The following is a 20,633-nucleotide window of genomic DNA, read 5'->3' on the forward strand; positions in this document are numbered from 1 at the left end:
AGTTTCCTTATCTATAAAAATGACGTTCATGGGCGAAAATGAAATTAACAGATGTAAAGACTCTGGCGCGGGGGGTGATTGTCAATACATATGAGTTTCCTTTCTCAGTTTCTCGATTTTGCCCAGGACCAGCGCTGTTCACACTCATAACACTTAATCCCTCCACGCCGGGTTCAAAGTGCACACGGCCGGCCGAGAAGCTACCCGCCGCGCAGGTGCGCGCACGGCGCCCCCTCGCGCCCAACCCGGGAACCGCCGGAGCGGCGGCCCCGCCCCCGGCGCCCGCGCCTGCGCAGAGGCACCGCCCCGAAGTTTGTTGTGGTGCGGAGCGTCCCGGACGCCTGAGGCGGCTGGGAACCCGGTCGCGGTGCCGCCATGGCGGTGCGACAGGCGCTGGGCCGGGGCCTGCAGCTGGGCCGAGCGCTGCTACTGCGCTTCACTGCCAAGCCTAGCCCGGCCTACGGCTGGGGGCGGCCCGAGCGGCCGGGCCCCGCGGCGGGCTGGGGCCGCGGAGAACGCCCCGGCCAGGCCGCGGGACCCGGCGCGGAGCCGCGCCGACTCGGGCTCGGGCTCCCCGACCGCTACCGCTTTTTCCGCCAGTCGGTGGCCGGGCTGGCGGCGAGGCTCCAGCGGCAGTTTGCGGTGCGGGCCCGGGGCGGCGCGGGCCCTTGCGGCCGGGCCGTCTTTCTGGCCTTCGGGCTGGGCCTGGGGCTCATCGAGGAGAAGCAAGCGGAGGGCCGGCGGGCGGTGTCGGCCTGTCAGGAGATCCAGGTGAGCGCCGGCCCGGGGCGGGGCGGGGCTAGTGTGGGGGCGGGGCGGGGGCGGGGCTGGGAGTCACCTGCCTGGGGCCGTGGGGTCTAGCTCTACATCGGTCCCAACTGGAAATGCGTGGGACATCACCAGTTGAGGTTCATTTGCAGTGATACTGGTATCCTGGGGCCAGCACCTCACATGTTCTCTTCCTCAAACGGCATGTTCTGGGAGACATCTGCTAATTTTAGTGCCCGCTGTACCATGGCCGATGGCTTCGTGTAAATTTTCTAAAATGTAATGACAATTAAATCATAACACTTCTTTTCCTGAAGGTAGTTGTCATCCCCAGGTTGTGGACGAGGAGAAGTACTCAAAGAGGTGAAGTAATTTGCTGAAAGTCACACAGCTGTTAGCGGGCAGTGCCCATAGCCTGACTCTCCAAAGCCTGTGCCTTTAACCTAAGCCTCCGCGGTTTAGCCAGTTAGTGACATAGCTGAAGCCAAAGTAAAAACTATGAACAGCAGTAGAAAACATAAGACCTAACCGTTTTTAATTAACCTGTGTAAAGTTATCAGGAGTCACTGGATATGGGGGAGGGGAGGCTTTGTAAATGCTTAAAATAGCTCAGAGACTTGTGTTTCTACTCAACCAAGATCTGTATTAGGCTTGTTCAGACAAACAGAACCAATAGCATATGTTTATTTTAAAAGAGAGAGATTTATTTTAAGGAATTGGCTCTGCAGTTGTGGAGGCTGGCAGATCCAAAATCTGCAGGGTAGTCAGGCAGGAAGGAGACCCAGGAAGAGCCATTGTTGTGGTTCAGGTCTGAAGGTCGTCTGCTGGTCCAATTCCCATTTCTTCCAGGGAGGTCAGTCTTCTGGGGTGTGAAACCACTCAGGGAGTTAGCACAGCGCCTGCGTTGTACAGGGTAGGGCTGAGGTCGGAGTGACTTGCCCAAGGACACAGCTGATTAAGGACTGGGCAGTGTCTCCCGTGTTTCCTGGTTTCCAGCCCTTGTTCCAGTTCTTCTTACTCATCACCAGAGTGTCTCATGTTTGAGCTCTGGCCAGTTTGGGTGACAGGTGACATCTGGTCTAGTCCCCAGCTGCTGTCCTTGTCAGCAGTAGATGTAGATGTGGGATACATGATGGCAGTTCCCCCAAAATTAAAAATAGAATTATCATTTGACCCAGGAGTTCCATTTCTGGGTATATGCCCCAAAGAACTGAAAGCAGGGACTTGAGCAGATGTTCGTACACCCATGTTCATAGCAGCAGCTTTCACAATAGCCAGAAGCAACCCAGATGTCCATGGATGGATGAATGGGTAAACAAAGTGTGGTGTCTATATACAATGGAGTATTATTGGACCTTGAAAAGAAGTTCTGACACCTGCTACAACATGGATGAAATTTGAAGACATCATGCTAAATGAAATAAGCCAGTCACAAGAGGAGAGATATTGTATGATTCCACTTAATGAGGTACTTAGAGTAGTCAGATTCACAGAACAGAATGTGGAATGGTGGCTACCAGGCACTGGAGGGAGGAGGGAGTGGGCAGTTAGTGTTTAATGTGTATGGAGTTTCAGTTTTGCCAGATGGAGAGAGTTCTGGAGGTGGATGGTGGCGATGGTTGCACAACAGTGTGAACGTGCTTAGTGCCATTGAACTATACATTTAAAAATGATTTAAGTAGTCCATTTTATGTTATGTATATATATATATATTTTACAGATTTTATTTATTTATTCGACAGAGATAGAGACAGCCAGTGAGAGAGGGAACACAAGCAGGGGGAGTGGGAGAGGAAAAAGCAGGCTCATAGCGGAGGAGCCTGATGTGGGGCTCGAACCCAGAACGCCGGGATCACGCCCTGAGCTGAAGGCAGACGCTTAACCGCTGTGCCACCCAGGTGCCCCTATGTTATGTATATTTTAACACAGTTTGTAAAAATAATTTTAAACCCTGTACATGAATGTTCATAGCATTATTCATAATAGCAAAATATTAAAAACAACCCTAACATCCTTCAGCAGATGAATTGTTAAACTCTGGTACATCTGTACATAAATATTGAGCAATAACCAGGAATCAACTACTGATACAGATAACAACCTAAATAAACCTCAGGGGTACTACACCTAGTGAAAAAAGTCAATCCCCAAAGGGTACATACTGTGTGATTCCATTTCTATAATATTCTTAAAATGATGAAACTGTAGAGACAGGGAACAGATAAGTGGTTGCCAGAGGACAGGGGCGGGGTGGGGTTAGTGCAGATACAGAGGTAGCGTGAAGGAGTTCTGCAGTGATGGCACAGTTCTGAATATTGGTTGTGGTGGTGATGACACCAGTCTGTACGTGGGATCAATGTGGATAGAGCTGGCACCCCTAGCAAGATGGCGGCACCCAGGGCAGGATTGCAGCAGGCTAAGAGAAGACTGGAGGGAGGTTGAAGGAAGAATTTAGGGGCTTTAAGAGTCCCTGCCCCTGGGGGCTCTGGTCTGGAAGGGAGTACCGGTGGCATCCATGGCCTGGGCAGCGCGATGGCCCCAGAGGGCAATCAGAAGAAGGGGAGGTTCCTGCTCCAGTTCTTGGCTGACCGCTTCTATGACGTGGAGGTTCTGAGAGACCACCTGCTCTGAAAGCAGGTATTGACGGTGCACCAGAAAAATCGACCTTCCACCTACATCAAGGGGCGATATGGCCCATACTTCGGGGGTGCCTATAACGTCCTGCAGCAGGGAGGCACAGTCAAGTTTCAGGACAAGGAGTGGATATGGTCAAATGAGCATGGCCACTTCTCTCTTAAGTTCTTGAAGTTCCAGGCAGTGCTTCTAGAGGCCGTCAATGTCAGCAGCTGTGCTGCCAACTACCGAGGCCTGGACAGCTTCTGAACCTCCGCAGACTGGATGTCTCAGACCTCCCTGCCGTGTCCAACCTGGCCCTCACTCAGATCTTGTTGGAGGAGATGCTGTCCAACTGCGAGGTTGTGGGGGCTGACTGGGCTCAGGGCCTCAAGGTGGGGCCAGAAGAGCAGTCTAGGGACACAGCCAGCCCCACCCATCCCTGCCTAGCCCTCGGCCCCCTCCCCATCAAGCTGGATCTCAGCCAGGCTCTGTGGAGCATCCCACAGTTCTCCATACTTCTGGCTTCCATCTGGGTTCACTCAGCGTGGGGGTTGGTGTGGGATGAGGGGTGTGGCATGGCAGGTCAGAGGGGAGGGCATAAGGTTGGGGTATTTATTCCCCACCTCAGGGGCTGTGGCTGGCTGCACCCTGTGCTGAAAGGTCACAGCTCCTATCATCCTTTCGGGCAGCTCTTCCCACATGCTTTGCTTCTCTCCTGGGTTCCAGCAGCCTGTTTCTTGTACCTCTTCAGGCCCGGGGGACGTAAGCAGCCCCAGGGAGCTGCACTTCCCCTGTGGTTTCCCAACCCTGCCCACTACCATGTCCAGAAACTCTGCTCTTTGTCCAGAGACTCTTCTCAAAGTATCCGTACTTGAGTGTGCTGCTGTTTCCTGCTGGGACCCTGACTGGTACACAGGAGCTCCTGGCGTATTTCAGGGCTGCTTCTTCCCTGTGAGGCTGCTCAGCTCACCACACGCTACAGCATCCCCGGCCTACATTCACTAAATGCCCTACACTCACTAGTGCCCTAAGTCCCGCGGTGTTCCCACTTACCAGTTTATTGACCCAGCTCCAAATTCCGCTTTCTTGTTTGCTCTATGAAAATTGACCTGGGCCTTTGAAATAGTTTTCCTTTGCTAAGTGACAAGGTTTGTCCGCAGAGGGCTCAGGAGAGATTACAGGAGGAAAGGCTTTTGCTTCCTGATTCCCCGCCCATGTGCTTGCTCTGTGGGCTCTTGGGCACCTGCATTACATGTGGCCTCCCCAGCACATGGCTCCTGAAGTGCCAGGTGGTCAGCAGCTTCCCCTGGCACTCCTCCCCCCCTTGCCAACAGTTCCAGAGAGCGGTGCCTCCTGTGAATGACTCTCCACCCACCCTAGAAGAAGGATTTCCAGTAGATGCCGAGGCACCTTACCAGTGACTCTCTTGTTATTCCAATTTGCTGTTAAAGTCAGTTCTTTGTTTTTAAAAAATATTTTATTTATTTGTGAGAGAGAGAGTGTGAGCACACAAGCAGGGGGAGCAGCAGGCAGAGGGAGAAGCAGGCTCCCCGCTGAGCAAGGAGCCCGATGCAAGACTCGATCCCGGGACCCTGGGATCATGACCGGAGCCGAAGGCAGATGCTTAGCCAACTGAGCCACTCAGGCATCCTTCAATTAATTCTTTATATTAAACTTCACCTATTAAAAAAAAATTGCATAGAGCTGCACACATACACGAATGAATGCAGGTTTAAAAAGATGTAAAAACTGAGTAAGGTGTGTAGTCTAGTTGACAGCAGTGTACCAATTCACTGTCCTGGTTTTGATACTGAATTGCTGCTTTATAAGATGTCACCGTGGGAGGAAACTGGGTAAAGGAACACAGGATACTTTGTACTTTTTTTTTTTTTTTTGCATCTTCCTGTGAGCCTAAATTATTTCAAAATTAAAACTTAAAAAAGTATGTCTCATTCTCAAAGCCATGGTTGATAAAGGATTACTCTACAGAACATTGCTTCTGCTGCATGGTGTTTAGAAACTAATTGGCAAGGCAAGATAGACTTTTTTTTTTGTTAAAAGTTCTCATACAAGGTGTATTAGCTTATAGATACCCAGTGCTGTAGGAATGCTTCAGAAGGACAGGTTGCTGTGGACTGGGTTGTCCAGTCTGGTTCTAGAGGAGGGAGGAGCTTCAGCTGGGACTTGATGGATGAGTAGGGATGAGCCTGGCAGAGTGACTCCACAGAAACAAGCACAGAGAGGGGCGTGTGAAAGATGAGTGTGGGAGTGCAGAGTAGAGCCCAGTGAAAGCTTTCACAAATAGGAAGCACCAGACCAAGGTGCTTGAGTTAGGTGTTTGAGCAGAAGAGTGACGTGTGAACGCGAAACTGGTAACCAAGGGGTTAATGGGACTAATAAGCAGCAGCTGCAGCTTTTTACCCAGACTTTCTCCACTTGCTTTGAAATATCCCTGACTCTTCTCCCCGGGGGAGGCAGATTTGAAGCTTCTTCCCCCATCTTCTTATTTGGTGGTCTCTCAAAAAACAAAACAAAACAAAACAAAAACAAAAAACCCTTACCTTGCTGCACTCACTGTCTCAGTGATTTTGCTGAGAGGGAGCTCTTGGCAAGTGGTTGGTCAGACCCCCAGCCAGTACGGGGAATGCGGTGACTGGTCCAAGCGACTGCCTAGGCTTTTGTCCTAGGGACTGTCCCCAGACTCCCGCCCCCACTGGGCACTGCCAACTTTGGGCATCTAATTTAACTCTTGCAGCAAGGAAGCAGTTTTTGGCTTCGGTTTGGACACGTGTCTCTTGGTGAGTATTTCGTGTGCAAGGCCATGTGAGCTTATTTCCTCTTCCTGGTGGGTTGCCTCCGAATAGGGGGATCCGTGTGGCTCTCTGAGCCGTGGCCTCCTCATCTGAGAGTTGGCTAGGAAGCTGCTCCGTTCAGTGGGTGAAGCCCTGGCTTTGGGGGAGGAACCCGTGCTCACAGAGGTACTCAGGGCCCCATTTGGTTTGTCTGTTGCTGCAGCTTTTGGTATCTTTGGACAAAACCAGCCATGTTCTAATTGGAAAATAGAAAGTGAATTTGATTTCCCAATGCAGCCCATACTTGGGCAGTCTTTGTTTTGCTGCACTGCTTAATCATAATATTCATTAGACTGGAGAAAAATGCCCAATTAATAGAGCCGTACATTAGGATATATTTGGAAATTGGGCCTTTAAGATTTTGTTTGCCTCTCATTTGTATATTTGTGTGTCTGTGTATGTATTTTGTAAATGTGAGATTTTTTTTTTTCTCTACCTCTGGATGGTGTTGCTAATAGTAATTTGTAGAAGAGCTCAATTTAGTTGGTGTAAAGGCAAATGGTTGTAAGAGTTGGGCCTTCTAGGGGCCTCTGGATGGCTCAGTTGGTTAAGCATCTGCCTTCGGCTCAGGTCGTGATCTCGGGGTCCTGGATCAGGCCCCACAGGGAGTCTCCTTCTCCCTCTCCCTCTGTGCTCAATCTCCCTCTCAAATAAATAAATAAAATCTTAAAAAAAAAAAAAAAAGAATTGGGCATTCCAATACCAAGAAAAATACTTTGAGGTTCATGTGATCTGTGAGAACATTCAATATTAAAGCTAATTTAAAGTTGTTGGTTTAATCACAATGGACATGTTTTTAAAGTTGCCAGTAGTAGAGTTAGAACTTTTGTTCTGCCTGTATTTACTGAAAGTCGGATAGGTTCATGTTATAAAGTATTATGGATAATCTAGACATAATTGTTGAGAACAAACATTTGCTTTTGGCTTCTATTAAGGGTAACAATTCTGTATGCAAGGAAATTGTGGCTGATTATTTAAGAAGGAAAACTTAGGACAAAACCTGAATATAAGAAGAAAAGTTGTAGAAGGTCTGTGAGAAAGGAATCTTTGGAAAGGAACTTTGTTCATGGTCAGGACCAAGATTTTGGAGATTAGTAAAGAAGTTTATTAGGGAGTGATCAACAGGTGGGGAACAGACAGGTGGTTAGAACAGGATCAGGGGGGCGCCTGGGTGGCACAGCAGTTAAGCGTCTGCCTTCGGCTCAGGGCGTGATCCTGGCGTTATGGGATCGAGCCCCACATCAGGCTCCTCCGCTGGGAGCCTGCTTCTTCCTCTCCCACTCCCCCTGCTTGTGGTCCCTCTCTCGCTGGCTGTCTCTATCTCTGTCAAATAAATAAAATCTTAAACCTTTAAAAAAAAAAAAAAAAAAGAACAGGATCAGGCAGAGGTCAAACAGTGATACAACATTAACAGAAGCCTCAGCCCATTCTCCGAGGAGTTCCAAAAGCTGATGACCCTTCAGAACCATCCGAAATTGGGGCAAAGCACTGGATTTTATGTGCTCCTATTGAACAGTCACTGGATGGGACCGCCTGGGAAGAGGGCATGACCTCAGCAAGGCCACTGTCTTCAGTCAGGGCCCTCCCTGATGACCACTGAGAGCTGAGGACTGTTGGCAACATTCCCACAGCTGAAGGTCCTTCATTCCTGATGGAGTTTCTGGCCAGCACGTCCCAGCACCCGCCACAAAGGCTCAGATCCATGCAGCGCCCCGGTTGGCCCTGTCTCAGTGAGAGTACGTCAGCATGGGCCATGACAGGGAGGGACAACAGAGGGACTGCATACATTTTTTAAAAATTTCATCTTGTTGGAATGAATGAGTTTTACTCTCAGAAGTACATCAGTACAATTGAAATATGTTTTTCCTATTAAAATGTCCATTTTCTTAGTTATTGGTCTACTCTTAAGAAATTATAAACAAAGACCTTTTTTTTTTTTTTAAGATTTTATTTATTTATTTGACACAGTGAGAGACTGCCAGTGAGAGAGGGAACACAAGAAGGGAACACAAGCAGGGGGAGGAGAGGAAGAAGCGGGCTCCAAGCAGAGCAGGGAGCCGGACGTGGGGCTTGATCCCAGGACTGTGGGATCAAGCCCTGAGCCGAAGGCCGAGGCTTAACGACTGAGCCACCCAGGCGCCCCAACAAAGGCTTTTTTTTTAATCTTCCTAGAAGAAAAGTTTCCGTGTTTTGTCTTTATTAGGTCTTTACTTCAGACAGTTGAATCTTAATATTAAAAGAGCTAAGTTTTGCCCTTTAGAGAGCTCTGTTTGCCTTTAGAATCTTACTGCCACCTTGGTTAAATAGATAATTAAGTATAAGTTTTGTAATGATCTGTAATCCTATTTAGGCATGTGCTTTAAAACCTTATATTTTTGACCCAATTCCCAAGATCTAACTTCTAACTGAATTTTTTTTTATTAAATGAGGCTTGTTCATTTGGTATGTCATATTACATGGGAAGCATTGTCAAATAAGGGTGATAAACCTTAGATTATTGTTATATGGATGAATGCGATAACTGTTCCAGAAATATAAAATTCCTAAGGTTTTGATATGTCCTGGTATAATGTCATCACTTGTTCTAATTATTGAAATGTGTGTCACAGAAAAACTGGCCATTTTTGAGTCTTTTGTCATTTATAGTCATTGTTTTACTCTGATGCTATTACAGATACGTTTCAGCTTCAAGGAGATTCATGGAAAGGACTTTTGATAAGTACAGGTCTCTGATACCTTAAGATCGTAAAACCAAGCAGAACAAGAATTAGTAACATGGGACTGAATGAATTGAGGAAGATGATTACTCTTATTTGAAATGTTGCTGGTTCTCTAATGTTTGCTTTTCCAGATTTAAGGAAACTGTTTTTCTCTTAAGTTGTTATGACTTGCAGAAATTTGGTAAAATATACCTTTGTAAACAAATATGAAATATTTATCTTTTTCTCCCCACCTGATCCCTCCAGATTCAGAAACTCTCAGTGAGTATTCTCTATTTTCATGGCAATATATTTATTTGCATAAGTTCAGTTAAGAATCTGTTCTTATGATAACACACAATTGGAAACATTAGTTGTATTATCAAGGCTTTGCCTGGAATATCCTCTTTGAAGGTGACATGTATAGGCTCAGATATGACCAGACAGCTTTAAGGAACTAAGGTTGACTTTATGCAGCCAATGAAGCCCCTTGGAAGAATCAGCCTAATACCTTGCTTATAGGGTTCCCAGCAGCCTTACCAGGTGAACAAAGAAGGTCATGTCCTGGCAGGTGCAGGAACCTCAGGTTATTTTGGGGACCTCAAGAAGAGAGGAATTTACCCGAATCTATAGGTATTGCTGGCAAAGTCTGATGGCAGGTATTTGGCTTGGTTTCTTAGCCTTGAGAGACTATTAAAAGTTTGGTCTGAAATTCCTTATGAGAAGTTCCAGCAAAGCAGATTTTCTGTTTAAAAATAAAGCAAACCCTATATGGCCAATCACTATTTATTCTTGCAGCACTTATGTAAATAAATAGGCCAAGATTGTTAAAACTGGAGTCTTAATTTGGCTATCTTTGGTGGAAATGAGGGTGATTTTAGAAAGAGAAATCACACATTTGGGGAAGTTAGAGTAACTGTCTTTGGGTGTTTGTTGTTTCCCTCTAAAATTGGGCTGGATCCTGAATTCTGGTTTCCTCCAGTATCTGGTTATGATTCTCCAAACTAAGGTTTCCAATTTTCTCTCATTCCCTGTAGCTTTCTCCTGAAGCCCTGCAAACTGAAGCTAGACAACTTGGGGTAGACTTTAGATATTTTAGAATTATTAGAGCTGTTTTGGAGCCCAAGAGGCAGCTGTTGTTGGCTGCCAAGGACACCAAAAATGGAACTGCTTGATTGCCCAAGGGAACGATCGGACAGATCAAGGTGCCAGGCTGGCAGCCCACACAAAAACTCCAAAACCCTTTATAGTAGACACTAAAAAGTAGATACCAAAGCCCCTTTAGTAGCAGACGTAGACTTAATCAAACATCAACCCTAGTATTCCTCTGAAGATATAAGGAGAGCTGCCCATCCACAGCTCCTGAGAACCATCCAGTAGCTTCCTGCCACGGCCCTTGCACAGAGAGCTGTCTCTGTAATCCAGAGCCTCCAAGGTTGTGCTGGGAGCTTGACTAGCAAGGTGTGCCAGCTGCAGAAGTTAGAAGTTTTGACCTCTTAACTAACGCAGTGCTCTGATTGCAGTGAAGGTACAGAGTTTGAGAAAAAATTATTCTGAACAATGGGAGAGAAAGGTAGCTTGGCCTAACCCCAGGATGAGCAGTAAAACCCAATTTGATTGTGTTTTTATTAGCTCTTCATCTTGTCAGTGAAGGCCTTGCCTGGCTCTACTTCCCTCCTCCCCCCCCACCCTTTACTTGAGTCTTACTAGGCATCCTGACTCATTGTGCATGTTTTGTTCCTCACAGGCAATTTTTACCCAGAAAAACAAGCTGCTGCCTGGCCCTTTGGACACCAGACGCTGGCAGGGCTTCCGGCTGGAGGAGTATCTGATAGGGCAATCCATTGGCAAGGGTTGCAGTGCTGCTGTGTATGAAGCCACCATGCCTGTGTTGCCCCAGAACCTGGAGGTGGTGAAGAGCATCAGGCCTCTTCCAGGCGGAGGCCCAGATGTCATTCCACGAGAAGAGGAGCCAGCTTCACAGGCCCCTGCCTTTCCCTTAGCCATCAAGATGATGTGGAATATCTCGGTGAGGAGGGGGCATTTCATCTTTGAATTGGGCATTTCTCAAAACACCAGGCACCTGGGTGGCTCAATCGGTTAAGCGTCTGCCTTCTGCTCAGGTTGTGATCTCAGGGTCCTGGGATCAAGCCCCACGTGGACTCCATGCTCCTCGGGGGAGTCTGCTTCTCCCTCTGCTCCTCCCCCTGCTTGTGATCTCTCTCTCTCAAATAATAAATAAAAAAACACACACACACAAGCGAGGCCCAATCTTGGTGGACGTGCTAGTGCTTTCTCCCAGGAGGCAGACAGGCGGGCTCTCCGCAGCATGGGCGCCCGTATTGCTAGGCTTCCTCGCCCTCTCATGCAAGAGTCTGAAGCAGTTTCAGATTGTAATGTCTGCCAATCACCTGAGGATCCGGTTAAAAGGCAGATTCTGGTCAGCTGGCCTGGGGTTGGGGCTGGGATTCTGCCTTTCTAACCACTCCCAGGCGATGCCCATGCTTGTGGTCTGGGCCACACACAGCAGTAGGTGCCTAAGCCCCTGGTGCCTCCTGATCCAGTTAGCTGATCCAGTTAGCTGAATTCAGGTCTGCCGTTCCCACCACCCTCCCTCTTTCCCTCCCCTGACCTGCCTCACTAGAGAGGAGAGGCCACACTCCTGTCCTCCAGATTCCCCCTTCAACTCCTCCTCCAGATCAGAGGCTTGCTAGTCACCTCCCTGCTCTCAACTCTGGGAGGACTCAAGGCTTAGAGAAATTGAGTGTTTTCCCTCCACAAAAACAAAGATTTCGTCTAGAGCAATTTCTTTCTCTTCTCGCTGTGGGTTTAGAAAATTAAGACCCGATGTTCCTTCTGCCCAGAGCATCCGCCCAAACCTAAGATGGGACACAGTCATGGCAGCTCGTGCTGGACACTGAAGAATGCAGTTTCTGGTTTTGATCTGGAGGATGAAGGTTATGCCTTTCCAAGCTAGGTGACTAGCTAACAAGCAGCCAAGGCCTTTGCCTGTGAAACAGCCAGGGTTAGCATCAGAACTTCCAGATGGGCATGCCACGTACTGCACTCACAAAAGCTAAATGACTTGACTCCGTCTCCTAGGGCGTTCCTAACGGGTTCCACAGGATCGGAAAGCACTTTGGAATGAAACAAGGAAAATGGGTGCTTTTGCCTGTCTTTGGTTCTTGCTATTGTTCCTTTTTACTGAGGGGCTGGGGAAGGCCGTCCTGTGATTCAGCACAGCCTTCCCCGGGGCGGGTTTGTCTGGCTCTGCCTGTCCGCTGAAGGCAGCCTGCAAGGGGGAGTCTTAGTGACCCAGTGGCCAGTTTGAGCCTGGTGGTGACTGGAGGCATTGATGGCGGGAAGAATAGTCCCTCACCCTATCTTGCCATCTCTTCCTGCCCTGGGCACCTGAGCTGCCAGGAGTTTGAGGTGTGGTGTTGAAGCCCCCTGGGAGTTGGCACAGGTGGCATCTCCACCCTCTCTCCCAGGAGAGACTAGGTTGGCTTGCTATTTCAGAGTTTATCTTTTTTTTTTTTAAGATATTTATTTGAGAGAGAGCAGGAACAGGGGAAGGGGCAGAGGGAGAGGGACAAACAGACTCCCCGCTGAGCAGGGCCACCCCTCCCATGGGGCTCAATCCCAGGACCCTGAGAGCATGACCTGAGCCACCCAGGCACCCCCAGAGAGTTTATCTTATCTTGAACGTCAAAACCAATTCTAGGAGCACCTGGCTAGTTCAGTCAGTGGAGCACACAACTCTTGATCTTGGGGTTGTGAGTTTAAGCCCCACATTGGGTGTAGAGATGACTTAAAAATAAAATCTTAAAAAAAACAAACCCCAAACAGTTCTAGCCAGTAGCAGTTTGGTCCAGATTACAAGAAGGCCTTGGACATGCTCAGGTCTGTGTAACCCTGAACTCGGATTGTGTTCCAGGCGGGCTCCTCCAGTGAAGCCATCTTCAGCACAATGAGCCAGGAGCTAGTCCCAGCTAGTCGAGCGGCCTTGGCTGGGGAGTACGGAGCGGTCACTTACAGGTAAGCACGCATCTGCCTGCTAGACTGGCTGGGAGTTCTTTGAGAACAAAATCCTCCCCTGTGTCCTCAGAGCGGTGTCGGACAGACGTGTCATAGTGAATGCTCACGAGTGATGTAGTTAATGGTGGCTGTGTCGTTGGAGAATTCAGCTTGGGGGAGATTGCAGATCATCTGACTCCAACTGAAGATGCAGGTGGCTGGAGCAGAGAGAGAAGCCCATCCCAAAATGCCCCAAAATTGATCTGACTTCTGATTCTTAAGTCATGTCCAGGTGGAATGCCACCCATTCATACAAACTGAACTCTGTTCCCAATGCAGGTAACATTCATTCCAGTCTTGGCAGTGCAAAGAGCTTAAAAAAAATGTGTCCTGTTCCCCAAGAGTTGTGTGTGTGGCAGAGGAACCAGACAAGTTGGGAGCAGAGGTCAGGGTGGTAAGTGCTAGAATCATGGATGCTCAGGGGCTGAGGGGAGCCCATTCGGAAAGGCCTCGGAAAGGGACCATCAGCACAGCCTTTTGAAGATGAATAGGCACCACTTGGGCAGAGAAGTAGGCAAAGAGGCCTTCTCCACAGAGGGACGAGGGGGTGGATGGCCACCCACACTCCTAGCTCTTTGTAGGCGCTGGCGTGTGGCGGTGAGATGAGTGCTGAGCAGTGACAGGTGTGCTCACTTTCGTGTTTGCAGACCACCGGGAAGAGCTGCATCTGGCAGCTTACTAGCGGAGTGGTGTATAGCCCTCGTGCTGTCAGAAGCGGGAGGGAGGCACGGGGCCTGGAGAGAGCACATGAAAAGCCCCTTCCATGGTTGGAAGGCCCTCGTGTGACTGAGGGGCCGCGCAGGCCAACAGAAGCAGCTGCTTGGTGGGTTTGGTGTCCTCCTCTTAGTCCTTTGTGGGGAAAAGAAAGTCCGCTTTGTAGGGAATGGCTGCTGCTTTTGGGGGCGACTGTTACGTCAGGCGTCTGTGTTCAAGACTTGGGCCTGCTGCCGTGCCGGCGCGTGGGCGTGAGCGCTGCCGTCTCCGCTGCAGAGGCTGCGCAGACCTCCCGTCTGAAGTGCTCCCTGTCAGCCTCCAGCCCCTTACCCGGCTTTCCGTTTTTCACAGCATTTATCACCACCTGCCCTTAAATCAGAGATGTCTTTGTTTATTCTGTCTCTCCCATTGTACGACGCGCACTCTGAGGGCAGGGCTTTTCGGTTTTGTTTTCTGCGTAGCCCTGCAGCTCAGTAAGTGTCCATCGAATGGCTCCATGAATGTGACAGAGGGTCTGTTACCTAAAGTACTGACGACACCAGCGACTCAGTCCCTGAGAGTGCTCTGGGCTTATTTCTTTTCTTTTCTCTCTCTCTCTTTTTTTTAAGATTTTATTTGACAGAGAGCCAGCCAACGAGAGAGGGAACACAAGCAGGGGAGTGGGAGAGGAAGAAGCAGGCTTCCAGCGGGGCAGGGAGCCTGATGAGGCCTCAATCCCAGGATTCTGGGATCACGCCTTGAGCATAACGAATGAGCCACCCAGGCGCCCCCTCTGGGCTTACTTCTGTCTAAGCCTCTGCTCCTCTAGGGACCTCAGGCTCAGCCCTTGTGATCTGCTCCTACCTCTCCCGCCTGATCTCTGATCTCGTCCCATTTACACCCCGTGCTCCATACTGAATTCATACTGTCCCTAAATGCACCATGCTCCTCTGTGCCTGTCTTCTGTACACGCAGTTAGCTCTCTTTGGGCTGCCCTCCTCACAGCCTCCTGTCCCACTCCACATCTCAGTTCAGACACACCCCCCCACACACACCTTGCACAGCCACACTTCCCCTAGGCTCCTACAACCACCGGGCAGAGCTTTCCTGCTGTGATCCTGATTCTCCCACTAGCCCCAGTGGCCCAAGGCTAGGAACAAGTCTTAAATCCCTTGACTGCTTATGGGGTGCACTCAGGTGGACTCGAGAAAGAGCAGTAGGCCACACAGAGACTGGCTCCACAGAGCTCGGGAACTGAGGCCCGTCTTAAGACAGGGGTGGGCATCTTGCTCCCTCAGTATTGTCTTCATGTCTCTGGGCTTCTCCTTTCTCTGCTCTCTGCCATCACCTCCCCCCGCCCCCACCCCGTGTCCTCAGTTCTTACCCCACAGCTCTTCCGTGTTTGTGTGCCTTTGGTTTCAACATCTCTTTGGCTTCCCATGGCCCCAAGCAAGTCTTATAGCACCCTTCACCTTCAGCTCCATTCCTGACTGCTAGGTTACTACCATGTCTTTTCACTAGTGCTCCTCAAAAAGATAATTTAACTGGCCCCCATCCCTTTTCCCACCAACCATTTGTATCTCAGATATGACTGCAGGCTTCTTGCCCTGAGGCCAGGTGCCCACCTAGTGCGTACTGGCTGAGAGGTGGGGCAAAGCAGGCTGACTCACCCACCCAGAACACAGCCACTGTACCTCAGCAGGGCTGTGGGTGTGAGGCTCCCCGAGGGGGAGGATGGCTTCTGTACCACAAACTGCATCTGTGTCCGTTCATTCTTTCAGCAAAGGTTTTGTCGGTTGTTTTTTTTTTTTTTTAAGATTTTATTTATTTGAGAGAGTGCACAAGCAGGGGGAGGGGCAGAGGGAGAGGGACAGGCAGACACCCCACTGAGCAGGGAGGCCGATGCAGGGATGTGGGGCTTGATCCTCGGACCATGACCTGAGCCAAAGGCAGATGCTTAACTGACTGAGCCACCCAGGCGCCCCTCAACAAAGGTTTGAGCTCATACTACATGTTAAGGGTTATGTTAGAACTTGCCATCAGATTCTAGGTCCTTTATATAAGTATTAACCTTATAACTTATGTTACTACCTTATTCCCTTTGGCAACTGAGACTGAGACCAGAGAAGTAACCTGGCCAAGGGCTTACCCTAGCAGACCTGGAATTCAAACCATATAGTCTGATTCCAGAGTCTCACCACTGTATTCTGCTGCATGGGATCAATGGATGGACAGACGGATGGACCAGCGGAGTCATTAAATATGACAAGTCATTCCGAAGGGGTTTGTTTTTTCACTCCAACACCAGGTTCTGCACCTGATATATAGCAGATCTATAGTACACATTTGATAAATTAAAAAATGGGTGAATGTATTTATCATGGCATAATTATCTTTCCAACTGTTGTATCTGATACTGGACTCCTACGTTTGTCCCATTTGGCTGAAACAGAAGATTCAAGGGAGGTCCCAAGCAACTGGCCCCTCATCCCAACATCATCCGGGTCTTCCGTGCCTTCACCTCCTCAGTACCACTGCTGCCAGGGGCCCTGGTCGACTACCCTGACGTGCTGCCCCCACGTCTTCACCCCGAAGGCCTGGGCCACGGGCGGACGCTCTTCCTTGTTATGAAGAAGTAAGTAGGAGTTGGTCGTGCCTCTGTGTACCTGGAGCCACAGGGTGGCAGGGAGGAGGACCCTCACCTGTGCCGAGGGCATACTGTCCCAGAAAGCGGGGTGTCTCTGGGGTGACTTTTCATGAAAACAGAATCTCCTCTTCATTCAGAACCTAGTTCTCACTAGTGATTTTAGTCCATTTGACTCTTGTCCCCTCTCTATGGTTTGCCTTACCAGTTGTGTAAAAACAGTTCTCCTCCCTAATCCTCTGTACCTCCTGGCATTGCGGTCACTGGCGGGAGGAAGGAGTATCTGTACCATTACTTCCATCATGTGGGGCCCCAGCTCTCCCTTCCTAACTTCAGGATAATGGGTGGTAACAAAGAATATTGGGCCCGGGCGGGGGGGATAAAAAAAACTCCATCAAGAGGCCCTGTCACCCTCTCCACCAGCTACCCCTATACGCTGCGCCAGTACCTTTGTGAGAACACCCCGAGCCCCCGCCTCGCCACGGTGATGGTCTTGCAGCTGCTGGAGGCGGTGGATCATCTGGTTCAACAGGGCGTCGCACACAGAGACTTAAAATCTGACAATATTCTCGTGGAGTTGGATGCAGGTGGGTCCCGGCTGCACCCTCCCAGCTCTCCAGGGGCACCAGACTTCAGGTCTGCAGACACTTAGGACTCTTCCTGTTCTTTGGATTTTATTTTCTATTAGAAGTTGTGTCTTAATTTAGCTCTGTACCCAAGAGATGAGCAATCCCTCCTTCAAAATGGAGGCTTTCGTTCTTTGTGGGGCTTGCGGAGTGATGGTTAATAGTCCCCGAGTTCCCGTTTGTTGCCCACTTACAGAAAAACCTCAGTGGTGGAAGTTTTCTCAAAGAAGAGAGAGACTTAGCTCAGTAGGAAAAAGAATTTTCAAAGAGTTGTCCACATGTAAGCCCAGCTGCCCCTGGAAATAATGAGTTCCCCAGGTCCCCACACAGGAAGCACTGACGTGAGGCTGGATGGCCACTTAACCTGCGATATTGTAAAGGGGAGTCGTAGATCCGGTAAATTTTGGGCTAGAAGATTTAAAGTCACGTGCTATTAAATTGCTAGAGGAACTAGCTCTTTAAAGGAAGTCTGTGTTAATCCTTTCACAGATAACTAAATCCTGACATACCTGTTTCTTAGGTTTGGATTTGGGGTTTCAAGTTCAGATCAAAGATCCTTGGGGCATAAGAGCTCTTAGAGCCAAATGCCATCTGCTGAGTAAACCAGGAGCAGCTCCTTCAGTCTTGGGATAGCTCTGATTACTTGATCCGTTACATTGAGCCAAACTTCTATCCAGTTCTTTGCTTGAGGGGTTTAGTTTCCCTGGAGGCACACTCGCGCTCCTGTTGAGTGCTCTGTTAAGGGCTCTGGTGAGTGGCCACCCACCCAGCCTTGGATGACTGCACTGCATTCCCGGGCCGATACTGTGTCCCTGTTAGCCCCTCACCTACGCCTTGGTGTCTGTAGCAGCTCCTAGGAAGGACTCTCGGAGAAGATTAGTCCCTCACCTCTGCCTGTCCCTTCCCAGATGGCTGCCCCTGGCTGGTGATCACTGACTTCGGCTGCTGCCTGGCTGACGAGCGCACCGGCCTGCAGCTGCCTTTTACCAGCTGGTACGTGGATCGGGGCGGAAACGGCTGCCTGATGGCCCCAGAGGTGAGTCCCATGGGGCATGTCCCATGCCGTCAGCGGACTTCTCATCATGTTTCCACTGACGGAGAGGACGAGACTCGCTGCCTCGTTACCCACGCAGCACCTTGTTTTTTCTGACCCTTAATTTGGCACAAGTCCCTTGCCCCGTGTGTTAATTTGGCCCTCCCTGATGTTCACAGGAGATGCCCGTTTTGTCGGCACAAAGACAGCCTAAACAGATTCTTCTGGGTCTGAGCCACAACTCACTCAAATTCCAGGTTCCTTGGGACAGAGTTCAGATTAGCCCACGAGTCAGGTGCTGTGTAGGTACAGGAATGCGTTCAGTATGCCAGCAGCCTGAAGCTCACCTGTGCCTTTCCAAACAGGTGTCCACCGCCTGCCCTGGCCCCAAAGCGGTGATTGACTACAGCAAGGCGGATGCCTGGGCCGTGGGTACACTCGCCTATGAAATCTTTGGGCTCTCCAATCCCTTTTATGGCCAGGGCAGGGCCCACCTTGAAAGCCGCAGTTACCAGGAGGCTCAGCTGCCCGCACTGCCTGAGTCGGTGCCTCTGGAGGCAAGACAGCTGGTGAGGTCACTGCTCCAGCGAGAGGCCAGCAAGGTGAGGTCATCCCCAGGTTTTGCAGGGATTGTGGAGGTTTATGTTCCAGAGTAAAGATAGGTTTGGGCAAGACTAGAGTGACAGCTCCTCTTAGAAAGATAAAGGTGAAGTACAGAAGAACAAACTAGTATAAACACGAGTAGGGGAGCTAGCCACCAAATCAGAATTCCAGCAATGCAACTCTTCCTGGCTTTAGTTACTTAGAAGAGGATCTATTTTTAAGAAATGTTTAATGGAGTTGTAGCTTATAGGAACAGGTGACACCTAATGAGACATGTAAAGACCTCTTCCAAGAGCAGATCTGGACATTTCAAAACTAATAAGGGAAAATAAAGGCTAGCATATATGAAGCCGTGATTGGCCGTGGCAGGCCCACTTCATCTGGCATGCCTCGTGGAAGGGCACAAAGGCAGATAGGGTTCAAACTGTTCTGCCACTTCCTCCTACTGGGCGGCATGCTGTCAGGGCCACAGCCCGTGCTCACTGCTACCAGTTACTGAATGATGAGAGGACCCCTCGCACCAGAACGTGCTAGGACCCAGGCGGTTTGTGGGCCTTTCTTGAGGGGGAGGTTGTTTCAACAACGTAGACTACCAGGGGCATATGTGTGTACCTGGAAAAGCCTGGAACAGCGGGTAGAGAGCAGCCAGAAGGTGTCAAATGAGTGAATAGTATTATAGGAGGGAGAGATGATAAAGGGGTGGACAAGAATTTGGTTGGGGCCAGAGAAGGGAAGACCCTAAAATGAGAATTCATTAACAAATCGGGTTGTGGGTCGAATGCTTTGTCAGTGATGTTCTAAACTTCCGCTTCCCTGCCTGTTGCAGAGACCATCTGCCCGAGTAGCTGCTAACGTACTTCATTTAAGCCTCTGGGGTGAACATACTCTAGCCCTGAAGAACCTAAAACTAGACAAGATGATCAGCTGGCTCCTCCAGCAGTCAGCTGCCACTCTGTTGGCTGACAGGCTCACAGAAAAGAGCTGCGTGGAAACCAAGATGAAGATGTTATTTCTAGCCAACCTGGAGTATGAAGCGCTGTGCCAGGCAGCCCTGCTCCTCTACTCCTGGAGAGCAGCCCCGTGAGGGCTCCGCTGTAGCTGGTGTCTCACTAAAAGAGCTTAGCAACGTCTGTGTGGTGCTGGTCTGTGAGTGCTGCGGGCGGGGTCCCAGGCGCGAGGGCGGGCGGCGCGAGGAGGAGGGCGCGGAGAGGCTGGTCAGCGCTAGAGAAGGCCTCTGGTTTGGCAAACGGAAGGAACCCCTGGTGGCAAAGTTCATGGTCTGTAGCTACTAACTAACTAACTCACCCTAGCTGTGCGATTTTAGGTGCATCGTGTAACCTGTGTGAGGTTCTCTCACCTGTGCTGTGGGAACCTGGACTAGAGCGGAGCTAGAGGAGCTGGCAGACTTTCTGCGGAGGGTCCGATGGTAAATACTCCAACTGTCGTGGCTACGCCACTGTTGTTACAGCACAAAAGCAGTCTGAAATATGTAAATATACTGAAATTTGAATTTCATGTGTCACTAAGTTTTTTTTCAACTATTTAGAAATGTGAAAACCACTTTTGGCTTGCAGGCCAGACTGGCCCACAGGCCATAGTTTGCCAACCCCTGGTCTAGGGCCTAACTCTAGAAAGAATCACTAGGCCCCCTGTAAGTGCTAACAACATGGTAAGATCGGAGTACAAATCTGCAGCTGAGAAGAGGGTCTGGGTGTTAACTGTGGGCCAAAAAGCCCTACCTTCCTCACAGACCTCTGCGAAGTCCAGGGCCGCGTGGATCTGTTCGAAGAGGGTCCAGGCAAGGCAGGGGCTATTAGGGCAGCACGAGACCCCAGGAATGGACTCTGGCTCATTTGAAAGTGGCAGCCAGGACCTCGGTGTGCATGTTTCCTGAGCTAAGGCAGACATTTGCCCAGGTCAGTATATTCAGGTATCAGAATAAAAAGACAGCCAGCAAGGCCTGGAAAGCTCGGCGGTGTCTCTGAGGAAGTACTTCACGGAGCTCCTCCAGCTACTGAATCA

The 20,633-nt window shown here is 49.8% G+C and overlaps 1 protein-coding gene and 1 pseudogene across 1 annotated transcript; both read left to right on the plus strand.

The window, feature by feature from the left end:
* Positions 1–360: 360 nt before the first annotated feature.
* PINK1 (PTEN induced kinase 1) lies at positions 361–20,126 on the plus strand. Its single transcript, XM_040645890.1, has 8 exons — positions 361–771; positions 10,683–10,964; positions 12,873–12,973; positions 16,158–16,340; positions 16,773–16,936; positions 17,884–18,011; positions 18,374–18,610; positions 19,438–20,126. The coding sequence occupies exons 1-8, from the start codon at positions 376–378 to the stop codon at positions 19,693–19,695; spliced, it is 1,749 nt and encodes a 582-aa protein (XP_040501824.1). The 5' UTR covers positions 361–375; the 3' UTR covers positions 19,696–20,126.
* LOC103666804 lies at positions 3,211–4,914 on the plus strand (annotated as a pseudogene).
* Positions 20,127–20,633: the final 507 nt, after the last annotated feature.

Source organism: Ursus maritimus, unplaced genomic scaffold (genome assembly GCF_017311325.1).
Source record: "Ursus maritimus isolate PB19 unplaced genomic scaffold, ASM1731132v1 scaffold_32, whole genome shotgun sequence".
NCBI classification, from domain to species: Eukaryota; Metazoa; Chordata; class Mammalia; order Carnivora; family Ursidae; genus Ursus; species Ursus maritimus.

Bases quoted from the DNA above. Each gene is read 5' to 3' on its own strand.
- PINK1 (XM_040645890.1), top strand. From the start codon at position 376: ATGGCGGTGCGACAGGCGCTGGGCCGGGGCCTGCAGCTGGGCCGAGCG. The intron at 772-10,682 runs GTGAGCGCCGGC...TGTTCCTCACAG, and splicing joins CGGCCTGTCAGGAGATCCAG to GCAATTTTTACCCAGAAAAA. The intron at 12,974-16,157 runs GTAAGCACGCAT...TGGCTGAAACAG, and splicing joins TACGGAGCGGTCACTTACAG to AAGATTCAAGGGAGGTCCCA.